The 23,956-nt window shown below is 41.8% G+C and overlaps 1 protein-coding gene across 6 annotated transcripts; it reads right to left on the minus strand.

The window, feature by feature from the left end:
• Window positions 1–467: 467 nt before the first annotated feature.
• Window positions 468–22,080, minus strand: LOC105395333 (zinc finger RNA-binding protein). Of its 6 annotated transcripts, none has more exons than XM_038115986.2 (22): window positions 21,926–22,080; window positions 21,603–21,739; window positions 20,623–20,804; window positions 20,219–20,251; window positions 19,980–20,100; window positions 19,602–19,698; window positions 19,181–19,310; window positions 18,610–18,865; window positions 15,794–16,092; window positions 15,061–15,180; window positions 12,427–12,510; window positions 11,798–11,983; window positions 11,343–11,440; window positions 11,091–11,191; window positions 10,764–10,882; window positions 10,028–10,151; window positions 8,958–9,052; window positions 8,019–8,114; window positions 7,382–7,534; window positions 6,953–7,048; window positions 1,955–2,066; window positions 468–1,577 (listed from the first exon to the last, which is right to left on the minus strand). In XM_038115986.2, the coding sequence occupies exons 1-22, from the start codon at window positions 21,976–21,978 to the stop codon at window positions 1,504–1,506; spliced, it is 2,766 nt and encodes a 921-aa protein (XP_037971914.1). In that variant the 5' UTR covers window positions 21,979–22,080; the 3' UTR covers window positions 468–1,503. The 6 variants fall into 6 exon arrangements, with proteins under 6 accessions (XP_037971914.1, XP_037971913.1, XP_037971917.1 ...); XM_038115985.2 differs by having other exon boundaries at window positions 19,980–20,097; window positions 20,623–20,807; XM_038115989.2 differs by having other exon boundaries at window positions 15,794–16,002; window positions 20,623–20,807.
• Between the last annotated feature and the right edge of the window lie 1,876 nt (window positions 22,081–23,956).

Below are 23,956 nucleotides of genomic sequence, written 5' to 3' on the forward strand. Positions count from 1 at the left end.
CGTCCACAAGCAGCGCGCGAATAAAATACGCGCGTAAAGCCTTACTACTACACACATGCAGAGTGGCTATGCATTGTATGCTTTTTGTGGTAAGGCTTTACACATTCCGCAGACTTCCAATTTCGTTGGCCAACTAACTTAATGATGATAGTGTGCACATCTATAGAGTAAATGTGTTCTGTGCATCTATCCAACTAACTAATTATTTGGACACCGATTGTATCAGAACCAAGATTCCCTTTCCGACTACCCCCCGATTATAAGATGCTCAATAATATTGAGTCAATATGGAAAGTGGTCTGTGGTACCTCTAGGCAACCGAGATGTGTTTTGAATAACCAACCACATTTCGTTATTTCCACATATCTCCGCTTAGCTTTGGTGGAAACCGGGCCTTATACCAGACTCGACTCGGGCGTATTGCATAGGTTATAGGTAATGATAATCATATAAATGAAACTAAAGTATTTCGTCAAGTTTTCTTTATTGACATAAATAGTAAATTCAAACGGCTCTTACGGTTTACAAAATTAATATTTTAATATATAAAAATGTGAGGCATAAATGAGTTTGCTTTTTGAATATATAGCTGATACAACTGAACATTATACCAATGCAGAATACTGAAAACAATCATAATAATGAGACTCAAAAACATTTGTCACTGCAATTTTACAATATTGCGACATTTTAAGAGAATAAAGTAACAACTTATCTATATAATCATATATAAGAATAATAAAATCTGCTTGGTGCAGTAGAGAAAAAAACATTTTGTGAACTACGAATTCGTCAACTGAAAGAGTTAGTCGAAGTCATAAGAAGGAACAAAGTTTATACGTCAAAATACTGTTAACCTAAAATAAAATATAAATGTTCACGAGCCCTGCATCGTATCTCCTTGCTCCTCGCTATACTCGCAGTTACAATTCCAGCTATCACCCCAATTCATTTTTTACCCTCTCTCAATGCGCAGACTTGAAAACCTAACTTACATTTATCTTGAATAATGTAGAATACCCTATATTTATCTACCCTACCTAAATTTAAAACTCCTACAAATGTTAATTAATCAGTAGTCGGGGACTTCAAAAATATGTGTAGAAGATAAATAAGACTTTGGGTTCCACAGAAAATGATTCTCATAAAATATTTTTTGTATGAAAATGCTTTTTGGACTGGACTTTCTACTTGGGTCATCTATGACGAGCCCAAATAGTTTCAGAAATAATAAGTTGTGGCAGGTCGGTGACCCCGCGGCGACGGCGGTGCCGCGCTCGTCGGCTTCAGTTGGTCACATAATTTAAAACTCTATATTATCGTATAGTAAAGCAAGTTCAATTAATTTTACCAACATCCACTGTTTTTTACAACAAAAGTTTTCGATTTCAATACATTTTGCAATGTAATGAGATTTGTTACCGAAAAATGGGGATAAAGAGTTGATAAAATTGATTAAAAAAAGCTATGATTAGTAATAGTTAAATTGCTTGCGCCACCGGATTACTTCGCCTTGGCGGCAGCACCGTTCTCAGTGGCGTCCATCTTCTCTTCAGTTTTCACGACCTTGCCCTCGCCTGCAACAGATAGGGGAAATGTATAAGCACGGTTGATAAGAATATTTTCTTCCTAGAAATATTGATCCTAGATGGATCAGACTGCCGTGTCGTCACGGTCGATGCGGGCGGCGGGGCACACGCCGGGGCAGAATAACTCGGCCGCGACGCGTGTTCCCAGCACGACCCACACCGCTCCGACTCGTCATCAAGTTTCATCATTTCAGAGATACACACTACTGAACGCGGTTGTGTGAATATACTGTTTAGTGAATGTATGTTAGCCCGCAACAGTGGATGATAGACAGTTTATTCTAGACATTTCTCTACTCTAGGATTGTATGTGCTGGATTCTATCGCTTGTTGGTTGTTTCACTATAAACTAATATAATAGTTACCGTTGGGCGTGTCTCCCTCGGCATCGGTGTTGGAGCGCCTCCGCTTGCGCGGGAACTTCCACGGGCCCGTGTGCGTCTTGGCCGTCTTCGGGAGCGGCTCCATGTCTAGCACCTACGAACATACACATTACATCTGAACATCACACACTCACTCTTGTGCGAAGCGGACGTGTTACGCGAAATTGTTAAATTAATACATCTAAAAGGAAATAAGATTAGTGTTTATTACGTGGTGAATAGGGTTCACAATCCATCAGCGAGCATCGGAGTAGCCTACAAGAAGACCTTGCGCGTGCGTTGACACGAGGCGGGCCGACAGGTGCTATCTCTGTTCCACCTGTGCGGCTAGCGGTGCGAACTATCTCTCTCTGGCAACATCGAGTCGTTGACCCAGTAACCCAGTATGCAGCGCGCGTGAGTTGAACATTATTCTTACGTACAAATAAATGGAGGCAATAAATTGTAATGCTTGCGGGAAAACAATTGGTACCCCGGATATCTCACTGGAATGTAGCGGATGTCATGAACCCTTTGACTTGGAATGTGTCAACATAAGTCAGGCAACTTTTGAAGCTTTCTCCCAGGAGGCTAAGGATAATTGGACATGCCCAATATGCATAAGCGCGCGACCTAAAGGAGGCAATCTAAACACTCCAATACGTACTTCCATTGAGGGCTGGAATACAACATATGTGTCCGAGAGTAGTATGGCGATAACCGATCTAACCGCTATGGATATTGGCAACGTAAACTCGATTCGCGGCGATCGTGGAGGTAGCCTTAAAAATGATTCGCTTACCCAACTACACGATAACCTTCTCGACGGTAATTTATCGGATCTGCTACTAGGAATTCAAAATGAACTTCAGATTCTTAGGACTCAAAATAAGGAAATATTACCTCTTAGACAGGATGTCCAACGGCTTACCAATGTCGTAAAAGATATGGCTGAGTCAATAAATGAATTAAAAAAGTCATTGGAGGATCGTGATAGGTACATAGTCGACATAGAAAGCAGGGTGTCCCAGTCGAATATATTATCGAATACGACCTATGCTGATACGATCGTTAAGTCGAAAAAGGATAATATCACAAGACCTAACATATTACCTAAGCAACCTGTAAGTGTGAGTCTAGATATCGAACCTAAATCACTCGGTCAATCGGCTAAAACCCAGTCCGGACAGCGAGAACCATCGAACCGACCGTCCTTTTCCGCCGTTTTATCTTCGCGCGGTAACAACGTAGCCGGTAGTTCTAATGACGCGGCGGCCAGTAAACAAACCGGTTCTGGCACCACAGAATGTAGGCAGAAGGGCAGTGCCGATGAAGGATGGCACCTAGTGCAAAATAGCCGGAAAAGAAGTAGCTTTACTGAGGTAAAAAAAGGAGGCAATACTAGTAGTAACTTAAAAGGTACGGAGCGCAGGAAATACCTACACGTTTGGCGTTTACATAAAACCACAACAGAGGAAGAATTGACTGAGTTTGTTGTTAGTGTTGTCCAAAATGAGGTGAAAATAAATAAGATAAAAACGAAAACTGAACGGGATTACGCGTCTTTTATTATAGGTGTACCGGAAAGTTCTTATAATAAATTATGTCAGTCAGAAGTATGGCCGGTAAATGTTGAATTTGCCGAATGGATTTGGTTTCGGAAAGAAAGGCCCAGCAATGGGCCAAGCGAAGCCAAACTATAAAGCGCAGAATCCAGCGAAGGGAGCTTACACTCGGAATAAAGAAGTGCATATTTTTTATCAAAATGTCCGCGGGCTCAGAACGAAGCTAGATTTATTCAGAAACAATTTAGTAGCGAGTTCTTCAGATTTATTTGCGGTTACAGAAAGTGGGTGTAACAACTCTATTTTCGACTCAGAGATTATTCCACAAGGATTTAATATAATTAGATGTGATAGAAGTGATGGGCGCAAGCAAGGTGGCGCGTTTTTAGTGGCCCAACAGAACTACGTCTTAAAAAACTTAGTGATAAGTGATGTAGATATAGACTCTGAGGTTTTTGAACTTGTATGCTGTTCAGTATCGAGTAAGAATAGAGTGAACATTGTCTTATGTGTATGTTACATTCCTCCTAATAGTTCAAATTGTAGTTATAATAAGTTATTTAGTATTATTGAACAGCTAAGTGTGAAACATAGCAATTTGTTAGTTATAGGTGATTTTAATATGAGTTCTTGCTCTTTAGAAACAATGAATAATTTTGAGTACTTTTTATCCTTTTGTGGATTCACTCAGCATAACTTTGTTCGTAACAGTAATGGCCGTTGCTTAGATTTAGTTTTAAGTACAGGGGGTATTGCGTCGGTGACGGTGGGTCTGTCGGAGGAGCCGCTGGTGCCGGTGGACGCGCACCACCCGCCGCTCGCAGTGCGCCTGCGCCTGCGCCCGCCCGCGCGCCCCGCGCCTCCCGCGCCTGCCGCGCCTCTCGCCCCCTCTCGCGACTCCTTTTGTAAATCTTGGAACTTTTATAAAGCGGATTTCCGTTCACTGTATTCTGCGATTGCTAATATCGACTGGTCTGACCTATATCTTATAAGGGATGCTAATGAGGCTGTTGATGTTCTGTATTCTAGGCTAAACAAGGAAATAGATAAGTTCGTGCCCAAAAAAGGGTTTGGTGCATGCAAAAATAAATATATTTACCCTGATTGGTATACAGCAGACCTCATCAAGGATATTAAGATGAAGGGGAGACTTCACAAAGAATACAAGGCCAGCGGTTGTAAAGAAGATTATCTTCTTTTTGCAAAGGTTAGAACCAGAGTTAAGGAAAAAATACATAGGGACTATAGCGCATACCAAGATAAGTTACAACGTGAATTTGCACGCGAACCGAAGTCCTTTTGGAGGTTTGTTAAATCTAGGAGAAAAAGCTCAAATAAATCTAGGCTTGAAAAGGATGGGACGGCTTTAAACGACGAAGAGTGTGCTACTGAGTTCGCTCGGTACTTTCACTCAGTTTACTGTGATCGAGCGCCTGAATTATCAGCGTCGCAGGCGTCGCGCGCGGGCGGCAGTGAGGGCGCGGCGCGAGTGCACTTGCAGGCGCTAGCGCCGGCCGCCGTGAGAGACGCTCTGCGGGCGCTCGCGCCCAAGCGAGCGGTTGGACCGGATGGCATTCCACCATACCTAGTTAGAGACTGCCGCGAGGTGCTCGCGGGCCCGCTCTGTCACATTTATAATATATGTTTAGAGAGTTCCACGTATCCAGACTGTTGGAAATTGACTAGAGTCATCCCGGTGCCAAAGGGCAGCGGAGGAACTGACGTCAAAGACTATAGACCGGTGGCTATTCTTTCCACATTTTCTAAGGTCTTCGAATCCGCTCTATATAAGGTTATTTATACAGAGATTAAAGGGCAACTGAGTGATGCTCAGCACGGTTTCCGCTCAGGATGTAGCACTACCTCGAATCTTCTGAACTTTGTCACTGCCATAACACCACAAGTAGATCTGAGGGTGCAGGTCGACGCGGCCTACTTCGATTTTTGTAAGGCCTTTGACCTAGTTGATAATGACGTGCTTCTTCTAAAATTGGCAAGAGCAGGATGCACTCCGAAGACGCTGGAATTCTTTGCGAGCTATTTAATAGATCGCAAACAGTACGTACAATGTGGAAACCATTACTCAGACCCTTACCGCACGCTATCCGGAGTAAGTCAGGGAAGCAACCTGGGGCCATTGCAGTTTATCATTTTAATCAATGATCTGCCTGAAGTCGTGCAATCTTCGGGTTGTCTATTGTTTGCAGACGATCTCAAGTTGTTCGCCCCAATTTCGTGTCAGGATGATCAGATTCGCTTCCAGCAGGACATTAATAATGTCGAGGAGTGGAGTCGTGAGAATAAACTGTCATTCAATGGTTCCAAATGCTGCGTAATTACTTTCAGTCGAAGTAAAAATCCGGTACAACATCAGCACACTCTAGGGGGGAGCCCAATGGAGAGAGTGACCTCGGTACGGGACCTCGGCGTGCGAATGACTTCGGATTTATCGTTCAAGGAACATATAACGGGAGTATGCAAACAAGCGTTTAAGACTTTGGGTTTTGTGCTCAGAACAGTTAGAGGTTTTAAAAATATCACGGCCATTAAAGCTCTATTTAATGCTTTAGTTCGTAGCAAACTAGAGTTCAACGCCGTAGTGTGGGCTCCTAGTGAAGTGAAGTACAGTAGCATGATTGACAAGATTCAGAACAAATTCATACGTTTTCTCTACATGAAACTGTACGGAGTCTATCCCGGATACCCACTGTTGTACCCAACTCTATTCGTGCTAGGAATGGTAGGTTACAATAGGTTGGAAGTTCGTCGTGATCTGGCGTTGACATCATACCTTTTTAGGATATGGAGAGGAAAGACTGGCAATCCCAGTATACTTCAGCAGCTACGGCTGACGGTGCCCAGCAATTCTTTAAGATCGCGTAAATCCCGCACGTTTGCTGCACCCTGCGGCAGGACCGCCCTGCTCCGCCAGGCGCCCGTCACCCGCGCGATACACCTCTTGAACAGGATCGATGATAGGACGGACATTCATCATTGTCCGCTGAGTGAATTCACGAAAGTTGCTTTGTTTGTTATATGTTACGGATAGGGAGGCTCCTGTATTTTAATTGTTTGTTTTTAAATGTTATTGTTTGTGGGTCTAGCTCTGGACCTTAAATTATTATTAAGTATATAAAATTATGTTAAGTAGCTACACTATTGAATTGGTTGTAACTGTAATAATAGTGTTAGTTTTTTGTAAATAAATAAATAAATAAAATAAAATACATGTAGTAATATTTTTTTTAATTCTTTTATTTTGATAAGTTATCCTTGAATGCTAATCCTTGTCCAGCTCTACAGTTTTAAGAGATACCCTCACTGTCATAAGGCTTTTAAGAGTAAAGAGTGCAGGAAACTATATAATAGGACAAGATTCTCGTCAAGACTCATACGAACGGGGGCTTAATAATGTCTGTAGTGGATGCGGGTGTACCTTGTGGATCTGTCTGAAGGCGACCTGGCGCAGGAACTGCTGCGCGGACGCCGTGATGTCCTCACGCTTCTGCGGCGGCATGTTGCCGAGCGCGTCCTGCGAAATGATAAATAACACCAGCTGTTAGTCACATTATACACTTATAATGTTGAATAGATGGACGCGACTGCATATAGTATAGTCCTTTTATTGCATGTCGATCGTAAAGCGGTCTTTCGAGCTGGCAATAAATTTTTTACAGGTCGATTTGTGTACATTGACTGTATTTGTGTCCGCGTTAGCAGTTTCACCTCGCTTCAGTGTATCCGGCTCGAAGGACCAAATTGATGTTACGTCCCTGGACTGTACAACTTGTACAATGGTGTAAACAGATGTGACAAGAAAATGTACGGTAGGTACTTGTCTTGGTGTTGTCTCCTCCACACTCACCACCAAGTCCTTCTCGCAGGGGTCGCGCAGGCCGGGCGCGTGCTCCAGCAGACAGCCGCCCGCCACCGCCTCGAGCACGCGGCGCAGTGCCTCGCCCGGCGACAGCGCCGCGCCCGCCGACTGCATCACCGCCGACACCAGCAGCTCCATCGCCTGCACATGACAGTTAATATAGAAATATGTGGTGGGGATATCCCACTCACGGCTATCCGACCCTTAACTAGGTGGTCTCTGTAATGTATAATAGTGTTTTACAAGAGAGTAAATCAATAAAAAATCGGAAAGTTACTTCTAAATCAGCTTCTCTTTTCAATATTGAAGATAAAACAATTTATGATTCGAGCCTCTGCCGACGCCTCAGAGAGAGAGGCCAAGACCAACGCTCGGGATCGTATCTGGCTCAAAGAGTCTCTCTGGCTTTTCAGAGAGGCAATTGATGATTTATAATCAAATGGAAATTAACGATAAGGAGCCTCCTCGACATATGAACTGTATCTTTTTATACAATTAAGATAATTAGGTAATCTGGCTAATCCACACTGGCTAATCCATTTACTACGGTTGTAAACCCTAGTGTAGTATAAATTTGCCGACAGACTTATTAGCAGAAGAAGAGTATATAAGTATAATGACTCACGTAGGGGTTGAGCGGCGTCCAGTTGGGGATCCTGCGGCACAGGTCCCGCAGGATGCGGATGATGATCACGCAAGACTGCAGCGTGGCGGCCCTAGCCTACACACAACAGCACGGTTAGAACAAGCACGGGGGTCCGCGCCTGGCTTTACCCACCGCAACGACACTTCACTACTCTCCTTACATACATAAATATGCGGTTTCTAGAGGTATTTCAGGGGAAGATTTGTGAAGTGTCGTTACCGGGGTGTTGACACGAAATATCGTGCGGTCAGGCGCGAACAGCACAATTTATTGCTCCACCCAAACAAAATACACTACTCAAAATTGTACAAGGATCGAAGCCTGACGTATCTTAGATGTTAACATGTCTCTTCCTCAAATGCATCAACAGTAAAGAACTAAGGAACCAATGGAAATGAGATGAAATTATAAGGTAATGGTTACAAGGTTGTTAAGTAGTCCCTGGACAATTTCGACGAGTGTAGTTCCAAAGAGCAATAAATGTGATAGAGAACATGGACCGCCTACTTCCCGCGCGGGCGCCGGGAAGCGCAGCTTTACAACTCTACAAGCACTGTAGCCACATGTTCACGGGAGTATCGAGTGTTACTTGCAGACTTTCAAAACTACTGTTACGGAAAGTAAATAAAAAACAAACATGTGACTAAGAAAAAATAGCGTGCGCACTCCCGCTGTTCGAAAAGACCTTATAGTCAGATAAATAGCTATTTAGCTAATTTGTAGACGGGCCAGAGTGGCGCCTCTCTACCGCTCATGATTATCGATCAACCGCACTGCGAGATCAACTTTAACACAGCGACTTACTGAAAAGTCGTGCTCCACAAAACAGTCTCTCTCTCTCACACACACGGCTTATGATCGACAATAACTCGCGCGTGGGTACAACGGGAGCGCGCGCGGGGCTAGTGGGCTGTGTACCTGGAACCACTTGGCGTGGCGCAGCGCGGCCAGCGCGTCCAGACACTTCTGCCGCGGAAGCACGTCCTTGTCGTCGCGTTTAATGTCGCCGCCCTCTAGCGACAACACAAAGGGTGTTTGACCATCGGCCGGACCAAAACGGGGCAAACATCGCACACACATCCACCGGCGACCTACTAACTACACGTCGATACATTTACTTGCGTGTGTTTTCTGTTAAAATTATAGACTTTGTTTATTTTTTATCAATAGTTTTTCTGAGTTCTAATGTCTTTTAATCACGGTAAGACCGTGAAATAACAAACTTGTTTTCTAACCGAGTTGTTTGAAAGCAAAGCTCGGCGTGTAGTTGGCCGGTCGCCACATGGATATTACAATCTTACGCGACAAATAGCAATGCTTTGCCGCCATTCAGAGTGAAGACGTTAGGGGGTTCGAGGTCTCTAAACAAAGGGATAGCCAGATAATAAGGGATGCATCTTCAGTTTGAATTTCGTAAATAAGCTATTTATCGCAAAGAATCAATATCCATAAATAAAAAGATTGGCTCAAAGTCAAAAGTTACATGTAAATAAAACCTATTGAATTGCAGTATAGTTTAGTAAGATACGATAAAAATACATATTAGAAAATAAAATTTGTGTTTGCTCCGTTTCTTTTCAGACAGCAATATACCAGAGTGCGGGGCACGCGGTATACCGAGCTGGATGATCAAAAATCCTTTTCTTCTTGCTGCCTCTTACCTTTACCACCTAAAAGTAACCAACACACATAGCCCAGAACACTGGACGGTAAACTTGGAACAAATTATCTTTTTTTCCTCATCATCATCATTAGCAAACATTTTGGATACAAATCGCAAAAAAATACATAATTACATAACACTAAAATTCCATATGCAGATAGTTTGTTCTAGTACCTTTAGGAGAGTCGAGTTCGACTACCAATTTCATCTGGCATATGGAAACCTTTGCTCTAACTTCATATTGTTATTTCTCAGACATATAGACAGGGGTGAAATTGGGTGTGTCGAATCGGCTTGGGCCGTGGTTCGTGGGTGGTGGACCAACCTGCGGGCTCGCGCATGACGGCGGAGGTGAGGCTGACCAGCACGTGCACGGAGCCGTCCGACACCTGCACCGCGCCCTCCGCCGGCAGCAGCTCCACCTTGTACTTGGGCTCGTCGCCCGGACCCTGCAACGTCATTACATGAAAATTTATCATTTTTAGACAGCCTTACTTCGTCATGTTAAGTGGGGTCGTCCACAAATTACGTAACGCAAATTGGAGGGTCATAATCAACGGATTTAGACTCACATTAGATGCATAAAGGGATCACACCACCTTTTACAAAATAATGCATTCCCTTGCGAGGTAGCCGAGTTACATAGCTGAACTACTCTTCAACAGTTTAGCATATAAGGTACTCACCATCTTACTACATGTACAACAAATAAGACACTTCCAAAACAATCTAAGCAAATAAAATGCGTGTCGTGATAAAGTTCACCTGGGCTAGTAGCACGGGGCATATTTAAGACATGACATAAGTTTTGCATTGCGCTCACTCACATAGCGCAGCCTCAAGATCGCTCTTGAGGCTAGGTTAGGTTAGGTTAGCGCTCGCGCGTGACGGACGTTTTGTCACGTCTTAAATGCGCCCCGTACTAGCCCTTCTGGTAAGATTGAAATTGAACACATGACATTAACCTTGAAAAACAATCTAAGCAGATACAATGCGTATCGTGAGATAGGTTGCCCCTGTATTATCCTCACATTCCTCACCTTCTACCCTGTCGTACATACCTTGACCTTGTTGAGGTGCACGGGCAGGTCGGCGGCGACGCGCTTCAGCAGCGTGACGGTGGGGCGGTCGTGGCACAGCACCACCAGGCGCACGTCGCGGTCGCCCTTCAGCAGCAGCCCTGCAAGTTTTTGACGATTGTTTAGTACACGGACATGCATTTTACATTATGCACATCGCCATCATACACATCTTAGTCCACTGCTAGACATCTCCAATTCAAGATACATTTTCTAACAAAGGGAGGGGAAAGCCGTCGTGGAAAGACCCTAGATGTTGGGCGGGCGTAAAAGAAAGGCAATATTTCACGAGAGGGTAGTGTATGTTACCTTTAGCGAGCAGTCCGACGCGCATGACGCCCTTGAGCGCGCGCGGGGGCGGCGCAGCGTCACCCGCTGGGACGTTCTCGCCTTCACCCATGAATGAAAACCTGAAAATAACACATATGTTAGCAAGATTATGCTCGATGTAACAAGAAATGAAGTTTAGTTTGAAGCACAGGTCTCGAAAAAGATGAAATCTAAAGTATGTGCAAACAATACTGAATAATCGATTTTCTTACAGTAATTTGTTAAACTTACAATTGGTTATCGCGGCCATCTTCCTTGCCTTCTGGTTTCTCTTCCTTGTTAGGTTCCTCTTGCTTGACCGTCACTTTAGCAGCCGGCGCCGCCGGAGTCTGTAACAGCAATATATACCCCATCATTTCCGAACGGTAAATTTTGTATAACATTTTGCTTTGATGAGGAAGGCCTAGGAAAATATTGTGGCACTCCCTGGCAGATATATGCAAATTATGATGTAAGTATATCGTTCTATTGCCTGTCAGTTGCGCGACGAAACGCCTTATAAATGGTAAGCATTTTGCAATGAATTCTAACGGATCAGCTTCCAGACAGGCTCTAGCTATCTCGTTAGTCATGGCTACAGAGTTCCTTGGCGGGACGACCTGGACAGATTTTTGCCGGAATGGCATCTAGATGTTGACTTTGCCCAGCAGTGAGACATGACTATTAGCCATTGGCTAAACACTAACCTTGGTCTTGCTAGGTGGCTGCATCGCGTCACTGAGCGCCTTGAGCGCGCGCTCCGTGTGGCTCACGGCTCGCTGGATGAGCTGCAGCTCGGCCTCGGCCGGGTAGATGGCGGCGTGCTTGGCCGCCACGTGCCGGTCGTCGGAGGTCTCCGGGCGCCGCGCGCCGCCGTAGCCCATGCCCATGCCCTGAGGAAGGTGACGTAATGTTGGAATAGATGTGGTGCGGAGGTGGGAAGGTCAACGTAATTAAATGTCAATACCTACTCGACCAAAATGTATGGAAAAGCAGATTTTTTTATTTTCTCGATTTCAGGGTTGGCCCCATAATGAAAGTTGGTTAGTATGACTAGAACATGTGGTGAAAATATTATGCGCGTGTTTAAAGTCACTCTGTATTTAGGCCTACACATTATTATCAAGAACATCAAGGGAGGTCAATCTGCTTCACTGAACGTAGAAGAATAGGCCACCGTCGTTTAATGCCCGGGCTTAGTTGCCTATAGATGTTTCGGTCACCGAGGGACTGAGTCGTCGCCGACTTGTCAACAGTGCGTAATAGCCCTAAGGCTTTACAGATTTGCTCATTTCCATATAACATGTGGTCGATATAAACAAGACAGTATACTAACAGGGTGCATGTGGTGGTGCGGCGCGCGCGGCCACCACGTCTCCGCGCCGCCCTCCCAGTACGCGCGCTCCTCCTCCTCCATGTTCTGAAATAACGCAAGCAATTACAACCAGGTACTATGACTACTAATGGAGAATGCTTCTATCAAAGTAGGCGCAACCTGCGCAGCGAGCATATTTTTTTATTTTATTATTGTTAAGGAAACATACAGAGCAGATGGATGCATTAAAGTTAAATACATAAGTAGTACTTTTTCCAATAAAGTTTCCATTAATATTTAAAGACATTTTAGTTTTAAAAATCCACAATACACACTAAAAACTTAACACACACAAAAACATGGTTACACAGAGCAATTACTTATACTACAAAATTAACAGAAAAATTACACATAGGATTCGATACTATTTTCGAATCTACACGAAGGGTCACTTTTACCAAACGCTAAACGTAATTAAATCAAATTTTAAATACATTTTGTACTAACTGACAAACATATGACAGGCTACTAAATACGTTTAGCGTTTGGTGAAATTCCACCCTGGCTGCTATGCCGAAGGTCCCGGGTTCGATTCCCGGCTGGAGCAGATATTTGTACTCGGGTCTTGGGTCTTGGGTGTTGATATTTATATTTAATATCTATCTATCTATGTATTTGTGTAGATATATCAGCTGTCCGATATCCATAACACAGGCTCTGCCTAGCTTGGGGTCGGATGGCCGTGTGTGAGATGTCCCCACTAGTGATGTAACGAATGTGTGTTTTTGGACATTCGCGAATGCGAATATCTGATATCGACATTCGCGAATGCGAATGCGAATATTCAGTTTGTGTTAAAATTTGGGGTCATTTGCATGGTTTGGTGACTATCTAGTACTGGACGAGGTACATTCCGTTCAAGACGCAATCCGAATCAGACTAGTCAATAATTGTCGCAGTTTTTTTTTAAAGTACACTTTAGTTAGCCCCGTAACTGTTACGACACATTGCGACTGTGTGCGGTTTCTGAGGACGACTTACACGAAACATTTAAAATATTTAAATCTATGGCTGTCTTGCTCTGACACTTCAGGGTTATTGGTAAAGTGGACCAGGCCCTGTAGCACGGGACGCTATTAAGACGTGATAAGAGTTTTGCATCGCGCTCACTCACATCGCGCAGCCTCGAGAGCGAGCGCGACGGAGAACTTTTGTCACGTCTTAAATGCGCCCCGTACAAGCCCTTCTGATCCTTTCAAGAGGTGATAGAGGAAGACATTTTCAGTCGATTGAACCCTATAATACATTGTCCGAAACTTAACCATTTCTAACTTATTGAATATGTAAGTTTTTTTATGTTTTTCAAAAAATTTAAGCTTAAAACTGAAAATAAAAAAAAACTATTTCAATAACTTTTTTGGTTGTTTTGCATAAATAAGTGACACCTAAAATTAACTAATTAAAATATCAAATGTGCATTAATTGACTTAAATTAGACACAATACCTCAAAATTGTTAAACTTTAAAAAAAATATTCAAAACGTAAAAACAAATAAGTTAAATTAAAAAAGAATGTCATATGACAATTTTTTGTGCACTTCAGCTTAAAAACATTGTCAACTTATAAGCTTTCAAATAAGATATTTCAATGTCAAAACGATTTAGGTATCACTAATATATGGCCAAAACAACCAGAGAAATCGGAGAAAACTCAATAGAGGTTTCCATACTAAAGTCAACAGGACTGAAAACAATCACACTTTTTACCTTTAAATTGGGCTAATATTGTTAGTTTTCCTATTGAATTTTGTCCGCCTGTGCTGGTTGTTTTGGCCATATGTTGGTGATACCTAAATCGATTTGATTTTGAAATATCTTATTTGAAAGCTTATAAGTTGATAATGTTTTAAAGCTGAAGTGCGTAAAAAATTGTCGTATGATATTCTTTTTAAATTAAACTTTTTTTTACGTTGTGAATATTTAAAAAAAAATGTTTAACTCTTTTGAGGTAAGTAATGTCTTATTTAAGTCAATTAATGCTCATTTGATTATTTTACACTTTTTTATGCAAAACAACTAAAAAAATATTGAAATATGGCTAGTTTTTTTTATTTTCGGTGTTAAGCATAACAATTTGACAAAAAATAAAAAAAACTTAAATATTAAATATTTTAGAAATGGTTAAGTTTTGGATAATGCAATATAGGGTTCAATCGACTGAAAAAGGCCTTCCTCTATCATCTCCTGAAAGGATCAGGTCTACATACTTGCAAATAACCCTGTATACTGTTAAAATACGCTTTTTTATTATGTTTAGGTCTTATGAAACTATTAACTATAATATGTAAAGTTTCATTTCCCAAAGTAAATAAATAATACCGAATGATAAAGTAAGACTGGAAATGTGATTAACAGGGTAACTTGTAATAAAAAGGTTATAGACGAATGGATTTAGATTTTTTTAACCTATCTATCATTATTTTCAAATAGTTTTTTAATAAGTACTGATATTCGCAAACATTCGCACCAAATTTTGCGAATGCGAATGCGAATGCGAATATCCAAAAAAATGCGAATATTCGCGAATGCGAATGCGAATATTCGTTACATCACTAGTCCCCACATATTTATTTTTATTTATATTTAGGTACATACCTCGTGCATGCGGCGGCGCGCCCACAGCTCTTCGCGCACCAGCATCCGCTGCGCCTTCTGCTCCGCGAGCTTGCGCTGGTGCATGGACGGCTTCACGTTCACCACCAGGTCGGGCTGAACCTGTTGTAGATGGCAAGGGTTAGTATTGACGGAGCGGGGTATGGTTAAGAGTCAACGCTTCAACAATGACAGTAATAAAGTTGATAAAATATGTGTGTAACAGAAAATGGCCAGTGGACCAGTAATGATATGAGATCCAGAGTAGATAGACAGTCGATGACTGCCTGACTTATTCTGTCATTTCTACGGTTAGTTGTTATTTACCTACAGTTTAGTTATGAACATTTTGTTGAAATCTTTCCAAATATCTATGCTATTTTATATTGGAAATTTACATTGTATTTCATCCTCATAGGAAAGTTGTAATCATGTGGCGTCCAGAACTCTTGGCGACTGGAGCCGGATAGCTCTACAGCCGCCAGGCTCGACAGACACCTCAAACCTTTTACTAAGTAATCATTGGATGAACTCTTTAACTTGTGTACAGTACCTAAGTCAGTCAGTATTCTCCTCCTTTGAAATGGAATCTACATTTGCATTGTAATCGCTATTAGATATATTTCGTATATGCTTCAAATATACAAGTATATTATGTAGCCTTAAATTATTATTCCAACTTATCTACGTAACCAACTTAAACTAATGATTACAGCATATCATAATATCAACAAACCTTCTTCTTATACTGCAGCCGATGGCGCCTGCCCTTCATGTGCATCTCCTTAGCGTTAGGGTCATTGAACCGGCAGTCGCACAGCTTGCAGTTGAAGCTGAGCGCCTTGCCGTCGTCTCCCCTGATCTCCTCGATGTAGTCCTGGCCGACGGGCTGCACCTCGGGCTCGGGCTCGCCGTCAGACTCCTTGTCTTCGTCCTTGACCTCGCCTGCGGGGGTGCCCTCGGTAGTGCCCACAGTGCTGAGCCCGCCGGACGCCACGAAAGCGATCTTGGGCGCGCCGGCGACCGTCTTTTTGGCTGGCAGATTGGGAAAGTCAAATTTTCTCTTAGTGGGGCGTGGGGGGAGGTTGCTAGGTTTTGGGTCGGTGGGCCTTTTTAAATGGGTTCTATGCGGCTGTGCCGCTGATAGGGTTTGGGTTTTACCTTGATAGTGTATTTGTTTTAAAGTTGTTAGTTGTATTTATGGTGAGTTGTAGGTATGTATAAAAAAAGGCCCACAAAGACACACTCCATATCTGTACCGTGATGATTTTATTGTTATTTGTTAGCAAGCGAGAAGAGAAAATTTGACTGTAAACAATCTGACTGCCGAGTTTACGCGATGGATACAGATATGACATTGTGGCATCAAGAGGACTCAGCACGGGCACAAATATGATCTCCATATTGAAATTGAAGGTCAGTAATTAAATTGGAGAGCATATTTGACAGCAAAATAATAAAACATGGATATAAGTCTGTAAATGAGTAATACATAAGTTAAAATGAGTCATGCAAATGTAGTGTTTACATTCGATAATATTGATAACAGATTACGATTATGACTCATTTTAATATTGATAAGATTCAATATATGCCATATAACCAAACATTATATTCCATTCCTTTCTATTTTACAGACATCATTCCTTGATTCTTTTTGAAACCATATCAAAGTATTAAAATAATGTTTGTATAAATGCTAGTGAGAGCTATCACAATACCGCATAATCGCAGTCATTCATCACAACTCGTCTATATCATTCTTTCTTCCTGTTCATACACTCTTTTCTAGTGATGTAACGAATGTGTGTTTTTGGACATTCGCGAATGCGAATGCGAATGCGAATATCTGATATCGACATTCGCGAATGCGAATGCGAATATTCAGTTTGTGTTAAAATTTGGGGCCATTTGCATGGTTTGGTGACTATCTAGTACTGGACGAGGTACATTCCGTTCAAGACGCATTCCGAATCAGACTAGCCAATAATTGTCGCAGTTTTTTTTAAGGTACACTTTAGTTAGCCCCGTAACTGTTACGACACATTGCGACTGTGTGCGGTTTCTGAGGACGACTTACACGAAACATTTAAAATATTCAAATCTATGGCTGTCTTGCTCTGATACTTCAGGGTTATTGGTAAAGTAGACCTGATCCTTTCAAGAGGTGATAGAGGAGGACATTTTCAGTCGATTGAACCCTATAATGCATTGTCCGAAACTTAACCATTTCTAACATATTGAATATGTAAGTTTTTCTTATGTTTTTCAAAAAATTTAAGCTTAAAATTGAAAATAAAAAAAAACTATTTCAATAACTTTTTTGGTTGTTTTGCATAAATAAGTGACACCTAAAATTAACTAATTAAAAAAATCAAATGTGCATTAATTGACTTAAATTAGACACAATACCTCAAAATAGTTAAACATTAAAAAAAATTCAAAACGTAAAAACAAATAAGTTAAATTAAAAAAGAATGTCATATGACATTTTTTTGTGCACTTCAGCTTAAAAACATTGTCAACTTATAAGCTTGCAAATAAGATATTTCAATATCAAAACGATTTAGGTATCACTAATATATGGCCAAAACAACCAGAGAAATCGGAGAAAACTCAATAGAGGTTTCCATACTAAAGTCAACAGGACTGAAAACAATCACACTTTTTACCTTTAAATTGGGCTAATATTGTTAGTTTTCCTATTGAATTTTGTCCGCCTGTGCTGGTTGTTTTGGCCATATGTTGGTGATACCTAAATCGATTTGATATTGAAATATCTTATTTGAAAGCTTATAAGTTGATAATGTTTTAAGCAGAAGTGCGTAAAAAATTGTCGTATGATATTCTTTTTAAATTAAACTTTTTTTTACGTTGTGAATATTTAAAAAAAATATTTAACTCTTTTGAGGTAAGTAACTAAGTATTATGTCTAATTTAAGTCAATTAATGCACATTTGATTATTTTACACTTTTTTATGCAAAACAACTAAAAAAATATTGAAATATAGCTAGTTTTTTTAATTTTCGGTGTTAAGCATAACAATTTGACAAAAAAATAAAAAAAAATTAAATATAAAATATTTTAGAAATGGTTAAGTTTTGGATATAACCATATAGCGTTCAATCGACTGAAAAAGACCTTCCTCTATCACCTCCTGAAAGGATCAGGTCTACTTGCAAATAACCCTATATACTGTCAAAATACGCTTTTTTATTATGTTTAGGTCTTATGAAACTATTAACTATAATATGTAAAGTTTCATTTCCCAAAGTAAATAAATAATACCAAATGATAAAGTAAGACTGAAAATGTGATTAACAGGGTAACTTGTAATAAAAAGGTTATAGACGAATGGATTTAGATTTTGTTAACCTATCTACCATTATTTTCAAATAGTTTTTTAATAAGTAGGTACTGATATTCGCAAACATTCGCACAAAATTTTGCGAATGCGAATGCGAATATCCAAAAATATGCGAATATTCGCGAATGCGAATGCGAATATTCGTTACATCACTACTCTTTTCATTCAAAACCTCCACACTCACCTCCAATCTTAGTCGGCTCGGTGGACGGAATCGGCTTCCCCAACATCGTGTGCAGCTTCACGACCTTCTGGTGCTTGATGCCGCGGACGTGCGCGGCGTAGGCGTCGGCGCCCGTGCACGTGACGTCACACAGCTCGCAGCGCAGCGACGAGCCGCCGCCCGTGCGCCCGCCCTGGATGGCAGCCCCAGCGGCAGCGAGTTTGACTGCTGCCTCCTTCTTCTTGTGCTTCTGGCCTTCGAGATGCTCTTTGTAGGTCTGCAGGGTTGTCGGTAGGGTTAGTGGTTTGTCGGCATGTTGAAGAAATTTTAGATTGACTAAGGCTGTGTCCTCAGTGGCAGACTGTTAGCGACTGACTGAATTTGCTGCATATAAATTTAGTATGCACTTCCAAATATTTGAAATGGAATGTCCAGTCTGCTAGTTCAGTACGCGGTTTGCAGCGTTACGCGCGCTGACTATCTCAGTATCTCGCCACTAACAGTTTGCCTAGTGGGGACACGGCCTAAAATGTATTTATTTAACAGTTGTCTTAGGTATCATGCTATATTTTACAAAAAATAGTGTCTTCACCTGTGGTCCAGCGCAGGAGATGCGGCACACGTCACAGTAGTGCAGCTGCTGCGCCTTGGGCGGGGGCTTGGGGCGGCGCTGCTGCCCCGCCGCGCCCACGCCCGACTTGTTGTACTTCCAGCCGCTGCCACTGGAGGGAGAAAGACAGGGTTATTTTTGGCTAATGCAAAATAGCAATAACTGTCTGTTTACAAAAGTGTTGGTGTTCATGTGATAGATAAATTTTAACTTGTTTATTATTGAAGTAATTGAACCCTTCTGAAGTTTTATGAGTAAGTGAAGTTCATAATCAGAAATCAATAACATCCACCTACGAGACATAATGCCTAAACTCAACAATAAGACAGTTTATCGACGATGTCTATAGCGGATCCGTGCTGCGGGACCATATGCAGTATATAATAAGAGTGTGTTTGCTCACCCGCCGCCTCCGCCGGTCTTGTTCTGCTGCGCCACGTACATGGTGGCGGCGTTGTACAGCGCCGTGTCGTACGCAGTGTTGCCGCGGTTACCCGTCTCTGGAGGAATATCAACATTATTACAGATTTCGAAGCTCTCGAATAAACCGGGTGCAGGGTAATTAACCTCCATAGAGTATAGAATAGGTAAACAAAATGCTGTCTATGTAGCTCAGTAGTCTGTTTTAATAATATTTGGCTTCAGCAGCTTAGAATACAACTAGTATAGAGTTGAAAGCTATCTAGACTGAGATCTTGAATAGGTTTGAAATTCAGAGATGAATATAATGAAAATACCTAGGTTAACTGAAAACTACCCAAATATTGGGAAAATTACTTACTATTAGCAGTTTGGGCGGCAGGCGCGGTGTAAGCTTGAGTGGGGTACGAAGTAGTTGCTGTGGTGGCGGTGTACACTCCACCGTAAGTCTTCGCGGCCGTGTTAGCACGAGCCGTGCCCTGCTAATGTAACTTTCGTTAGACCTTACTTCACAAATATGTTATGTTAAAAAAGAAATAAAAAAGCAAAGGAAATAATTTCTAGTAACAAAGCTGGGTTTCTGTTTAGTAAAGTACTCACATTAGTTTTGTAAGTATAATAGCCATCATTTACCTGTGAATAATGTTAGGTTTGTGAAATTATGATTCTTGTATGGAGGATACTTATATGAGTACTTTATGTATAGGATGGGAAGTTTTTTACTGAGTGGTGATAACATGGTATCATTTCAGCCATTCCTCTAAATGGAGAGTTACCACCACCATCATCAATTCGAATGTCTTAGGTATTAAGGCAGAAGGGAAAAAATAATAATTATGTAAGTTAAAGATGCAATGCAAATAAAAGAAAAGGGAAAAAGTATTTGGATGGGAATCACTACAGGCAACAGAGGCAGCCAATTTAACTACTATACTGAGGAGTTAGTTTATCAGCCTGGGATGACTATGATTGCCGCTGGTCTTACAACAGTTATAACTACCCACCTGAGCGTAAGTAGGTGTAGTGGAATACTGCGGCTTGGCGGCGTCGTAGGCAGCGGCGGGCTGCGGCGGCGCGGCGTGCGCCTGGTGCGGGTAGGCCGCCGCCGCCTGCTGGTAGTACGCGCTCTTGCTGGCGTCGTAGGCCGAGGCCGCCGCCGCCGCCGCGTGCGCGTGAGCGTGCGCCGCTGCTGGCCGGGCGGAACACATTATAACTTCATAGGTGGAAATGTGGATGCGTTACTTGTAGTACCTTAATTCATGTAGCAAATGACAACTGCGTCTCAAGCCATTTCTATCTATGCCAAAGATTGAAGATAATTATGCCAAAACTGTAGGCTTCCTACCAAGAAAACGTTTAGATCCGAACAGGCCTGATTCCCAAGTCATGGTCAAATGTTTGTTAGGGCGATGCTGCCGTAATATTTGTTACATGGATTCGGTTAGTGTCTGTAATCTGTAATGCTAAAATAATAAACTTACAGTTGAATTGAATCTCTGAAACACATTTCAGTGAGTATTATATAAATGAGTCTGTCAAGTTATTTTATAAAAATAATTTGAAATAGGAAAGTTTCAGATTAGAAATACTGAAAGTAAGTAGTAATAATCCCTCAGATTTATTGAATTGTTGAATAGGAAAATAGGTTATCTCATTAAATACCTAGGTACTATCAAGTAACAACTAGAAAGTAGGCAATTGTTTGTAAATAAACAAATGCACTTTGGGGTGTAAACACAAACTTATTCAGCAATTTAGCTGATATCGGCTACAAAATTACAGAAATTAAAGTTGGGGCAAATTAGTATTGTGGCAAGTTATTGATTTTCCGGCAGCCATGTCAAGTCTAGCTACTTGGGAAAAACTGAGATAGGTTACTGTGCAAGTACTTTGATATCATCACAATCTCCATTGTTTACAATAACAGAAAGTCTTGGAAGACTCAGAACTAAGTTGACGGAAAATTACGGGAAATTTTACGTACCTTGAGTGGCGGCTGCCGCCTGATACGCAGTGTCGTAGCCTGTGGCCGCGGCGCGCTGGGTGCCGTACGTGGCAGCAGTCGCCGCCGGCGCTACTGCGTACCCTGTCTGTCCCCCGTACGCGGCTCCAGTGGCCGCGCTGAAAAAATAACTCAACTCGTAAGCTTTCCCTCTACTGCAAAGAGGCCACGATCAATACGATTCGGACGCCATTTTGAATAAAACCATGATGAGCACATACGACAGAACAGTTTTCAGTTGGCATAGAAACGATTTTTACAAGGAAAATATAGTTTTCTTACAAAATATAATTATTGCGACTTACCCGTATTGGGTTCCTCCGTGAGTAAACCCAAAATAGTTATTTGCTGCCATCATTTACCAATTTTCCGCGTTGAAACAACAGTCGCGTCAAGGCGGAAAAGACCGGCGTCTTGGTCTATGGTCAACAAATATGGCGGTGCATAATAGTGATGGGATAAGATTTTTTGTTATTCTGTGTGTCTTGCCTACTCTCGATTGACGAAATACGAATAAAGCTGCGTACAGACCGGCCAAACGAACGCCAACGAACGGGTTTCGTTGACCTTCATTGCTGCAATGAGCCGTTTTCCTTGACAGCTGTCAGTTGAGCTTTTGGGTAAGAGGATAGATGGCGTGAAAACGCAGTGTATCAACTGTCAAAAATTACATAGAGAGCAAAGAGTACTAAACTCAGAATAAGAACTCAAACTCAAACTATCTCAAAAGAGTCACTATCTCAAGTGCACTAACTCTACAGTATCAAGGGAGGAGGAGCAGATAGCTCAACTACAACTCAATTAATACAGGAGAAACACAAGGAAACTGAGAAAACTTGAAAAGAATCGTCATCGCACTGAACGCTGAAGCAACAGTGACATCGACATCATAGAGAAAATAATACTACAATTCTACCTACCTACGTCACTTTCACATTTCGTTAGCCTCACAGAATAACATATTGTGATCTGAGTGTGTTCTGAGGGTTTGAAAGTTGATACAACCCCAGACAACGCCATCTATTTCTCCAAAAAGGAACTTTTTTTTTTTTTAACAAACGCCTCATCGCCCCTGTATTAAGTATGGTAAATATCCATCGTTGGGCGTTCGTTGGGCCGGTCTGTACGCAGCTTAATGAGATGGACGTCCCGTCTATTTCCTTGCATTAAACGTACGGATTACATGACCTTCGTGTATCATCAAGTAAGATAGTACCTTGAGACTGCACGCATCAAACCATGGAAATAGTACGTACCTACCTACTTTGGCCGACCGAATGGCGTAGTGGTTAGTGACCTGACTACTGAGCCGATGGTCCCGGGTTCGATTCCCGGCTGGGGCAGATATTTGTTTAAACACAGATATTTGTTCTCGGGTCTTGGATGTGCCCGTAAAATGGCAATAGGCCCGCCCCCTATTACATTGGGACTAACATAACACTCTGGCGAAAAGTGGGTGCAGCAATGCACCTCTGCCTACCCCGCAAGGGAGTACATTAGTACAAGGCGTGAGTGCGTGTGTGTTTTATTTTACTACCTACTTTTCATGATGAAGGTGCCGACACCATTGGACGCGGCTGACGGTCGCGGCTGTAAGCCGCTTAGCCGCGACTTAAATGTATCTATAAGGATGTTGCAGGTATGGTATAGGTAAGGAATGTACACTACGATTCAAACTATCAGACGTAACCTTGGACTGACCTTCAGCTTTCATACGTCCGAAAGCGATCTGGCACGAACCGTCCCAAAAGACCGTGCACACTTATCAGTCGCGGCTGATAGCCGCGTCCGATGGTGTGACGGCATCTTGAGATTCATGAGGCATTGTCAGAATGGGAACACGGATGGCAAAACCAGTCAAACTGCCGCTTCTTGTATAAATAGGCAGGATATTTTGCCATTGAAATAAACCTTTACAAATATACAGGTTGTAGTTAAGTACCTATGGCCCCAGCTGTTTTATTTTTACGATGTGATAAGTTAACTTTTAAAACAGATTTGTGTACAAAAAGATATGTGGGCAACAAACTAAAATAATAAAAATATGATTTTGAAGTTGGCACTTTGATGCAGAGTTACCATGGTTTGATTATATTACTGACAGTGAAATCACCATAGATTATAACTTCCCACTTCCATGCACATCACTATAAAATCATAGACAAAATGCCGGAAGTATTATTAACGCAGCATTCAAAATTCATGTTTTTAAAACTCTCGTTCAAGATAACATAAAACCTCTCTCGGGCATGGTACACACAACTCAGAATAATAATGGCTTGGCTACATTTCTTTACTCTCACCCACCGCAAAAAGAGAGGTGTATTAAGATGGTA

Source organism: Plutella xylostella, chromosome 21 (assembly GCF_932276165.1).
Source record: "Plutella xylostella chromosome 21, ilPluXylo3.1, whole genome shotgun sequence".
Lineage (NCBI taxonomy): Eukaryota > Metazoa > Arthropoda > Insecta > Lepidoptera > Plutellidae > Plutella > Plutella xylostella.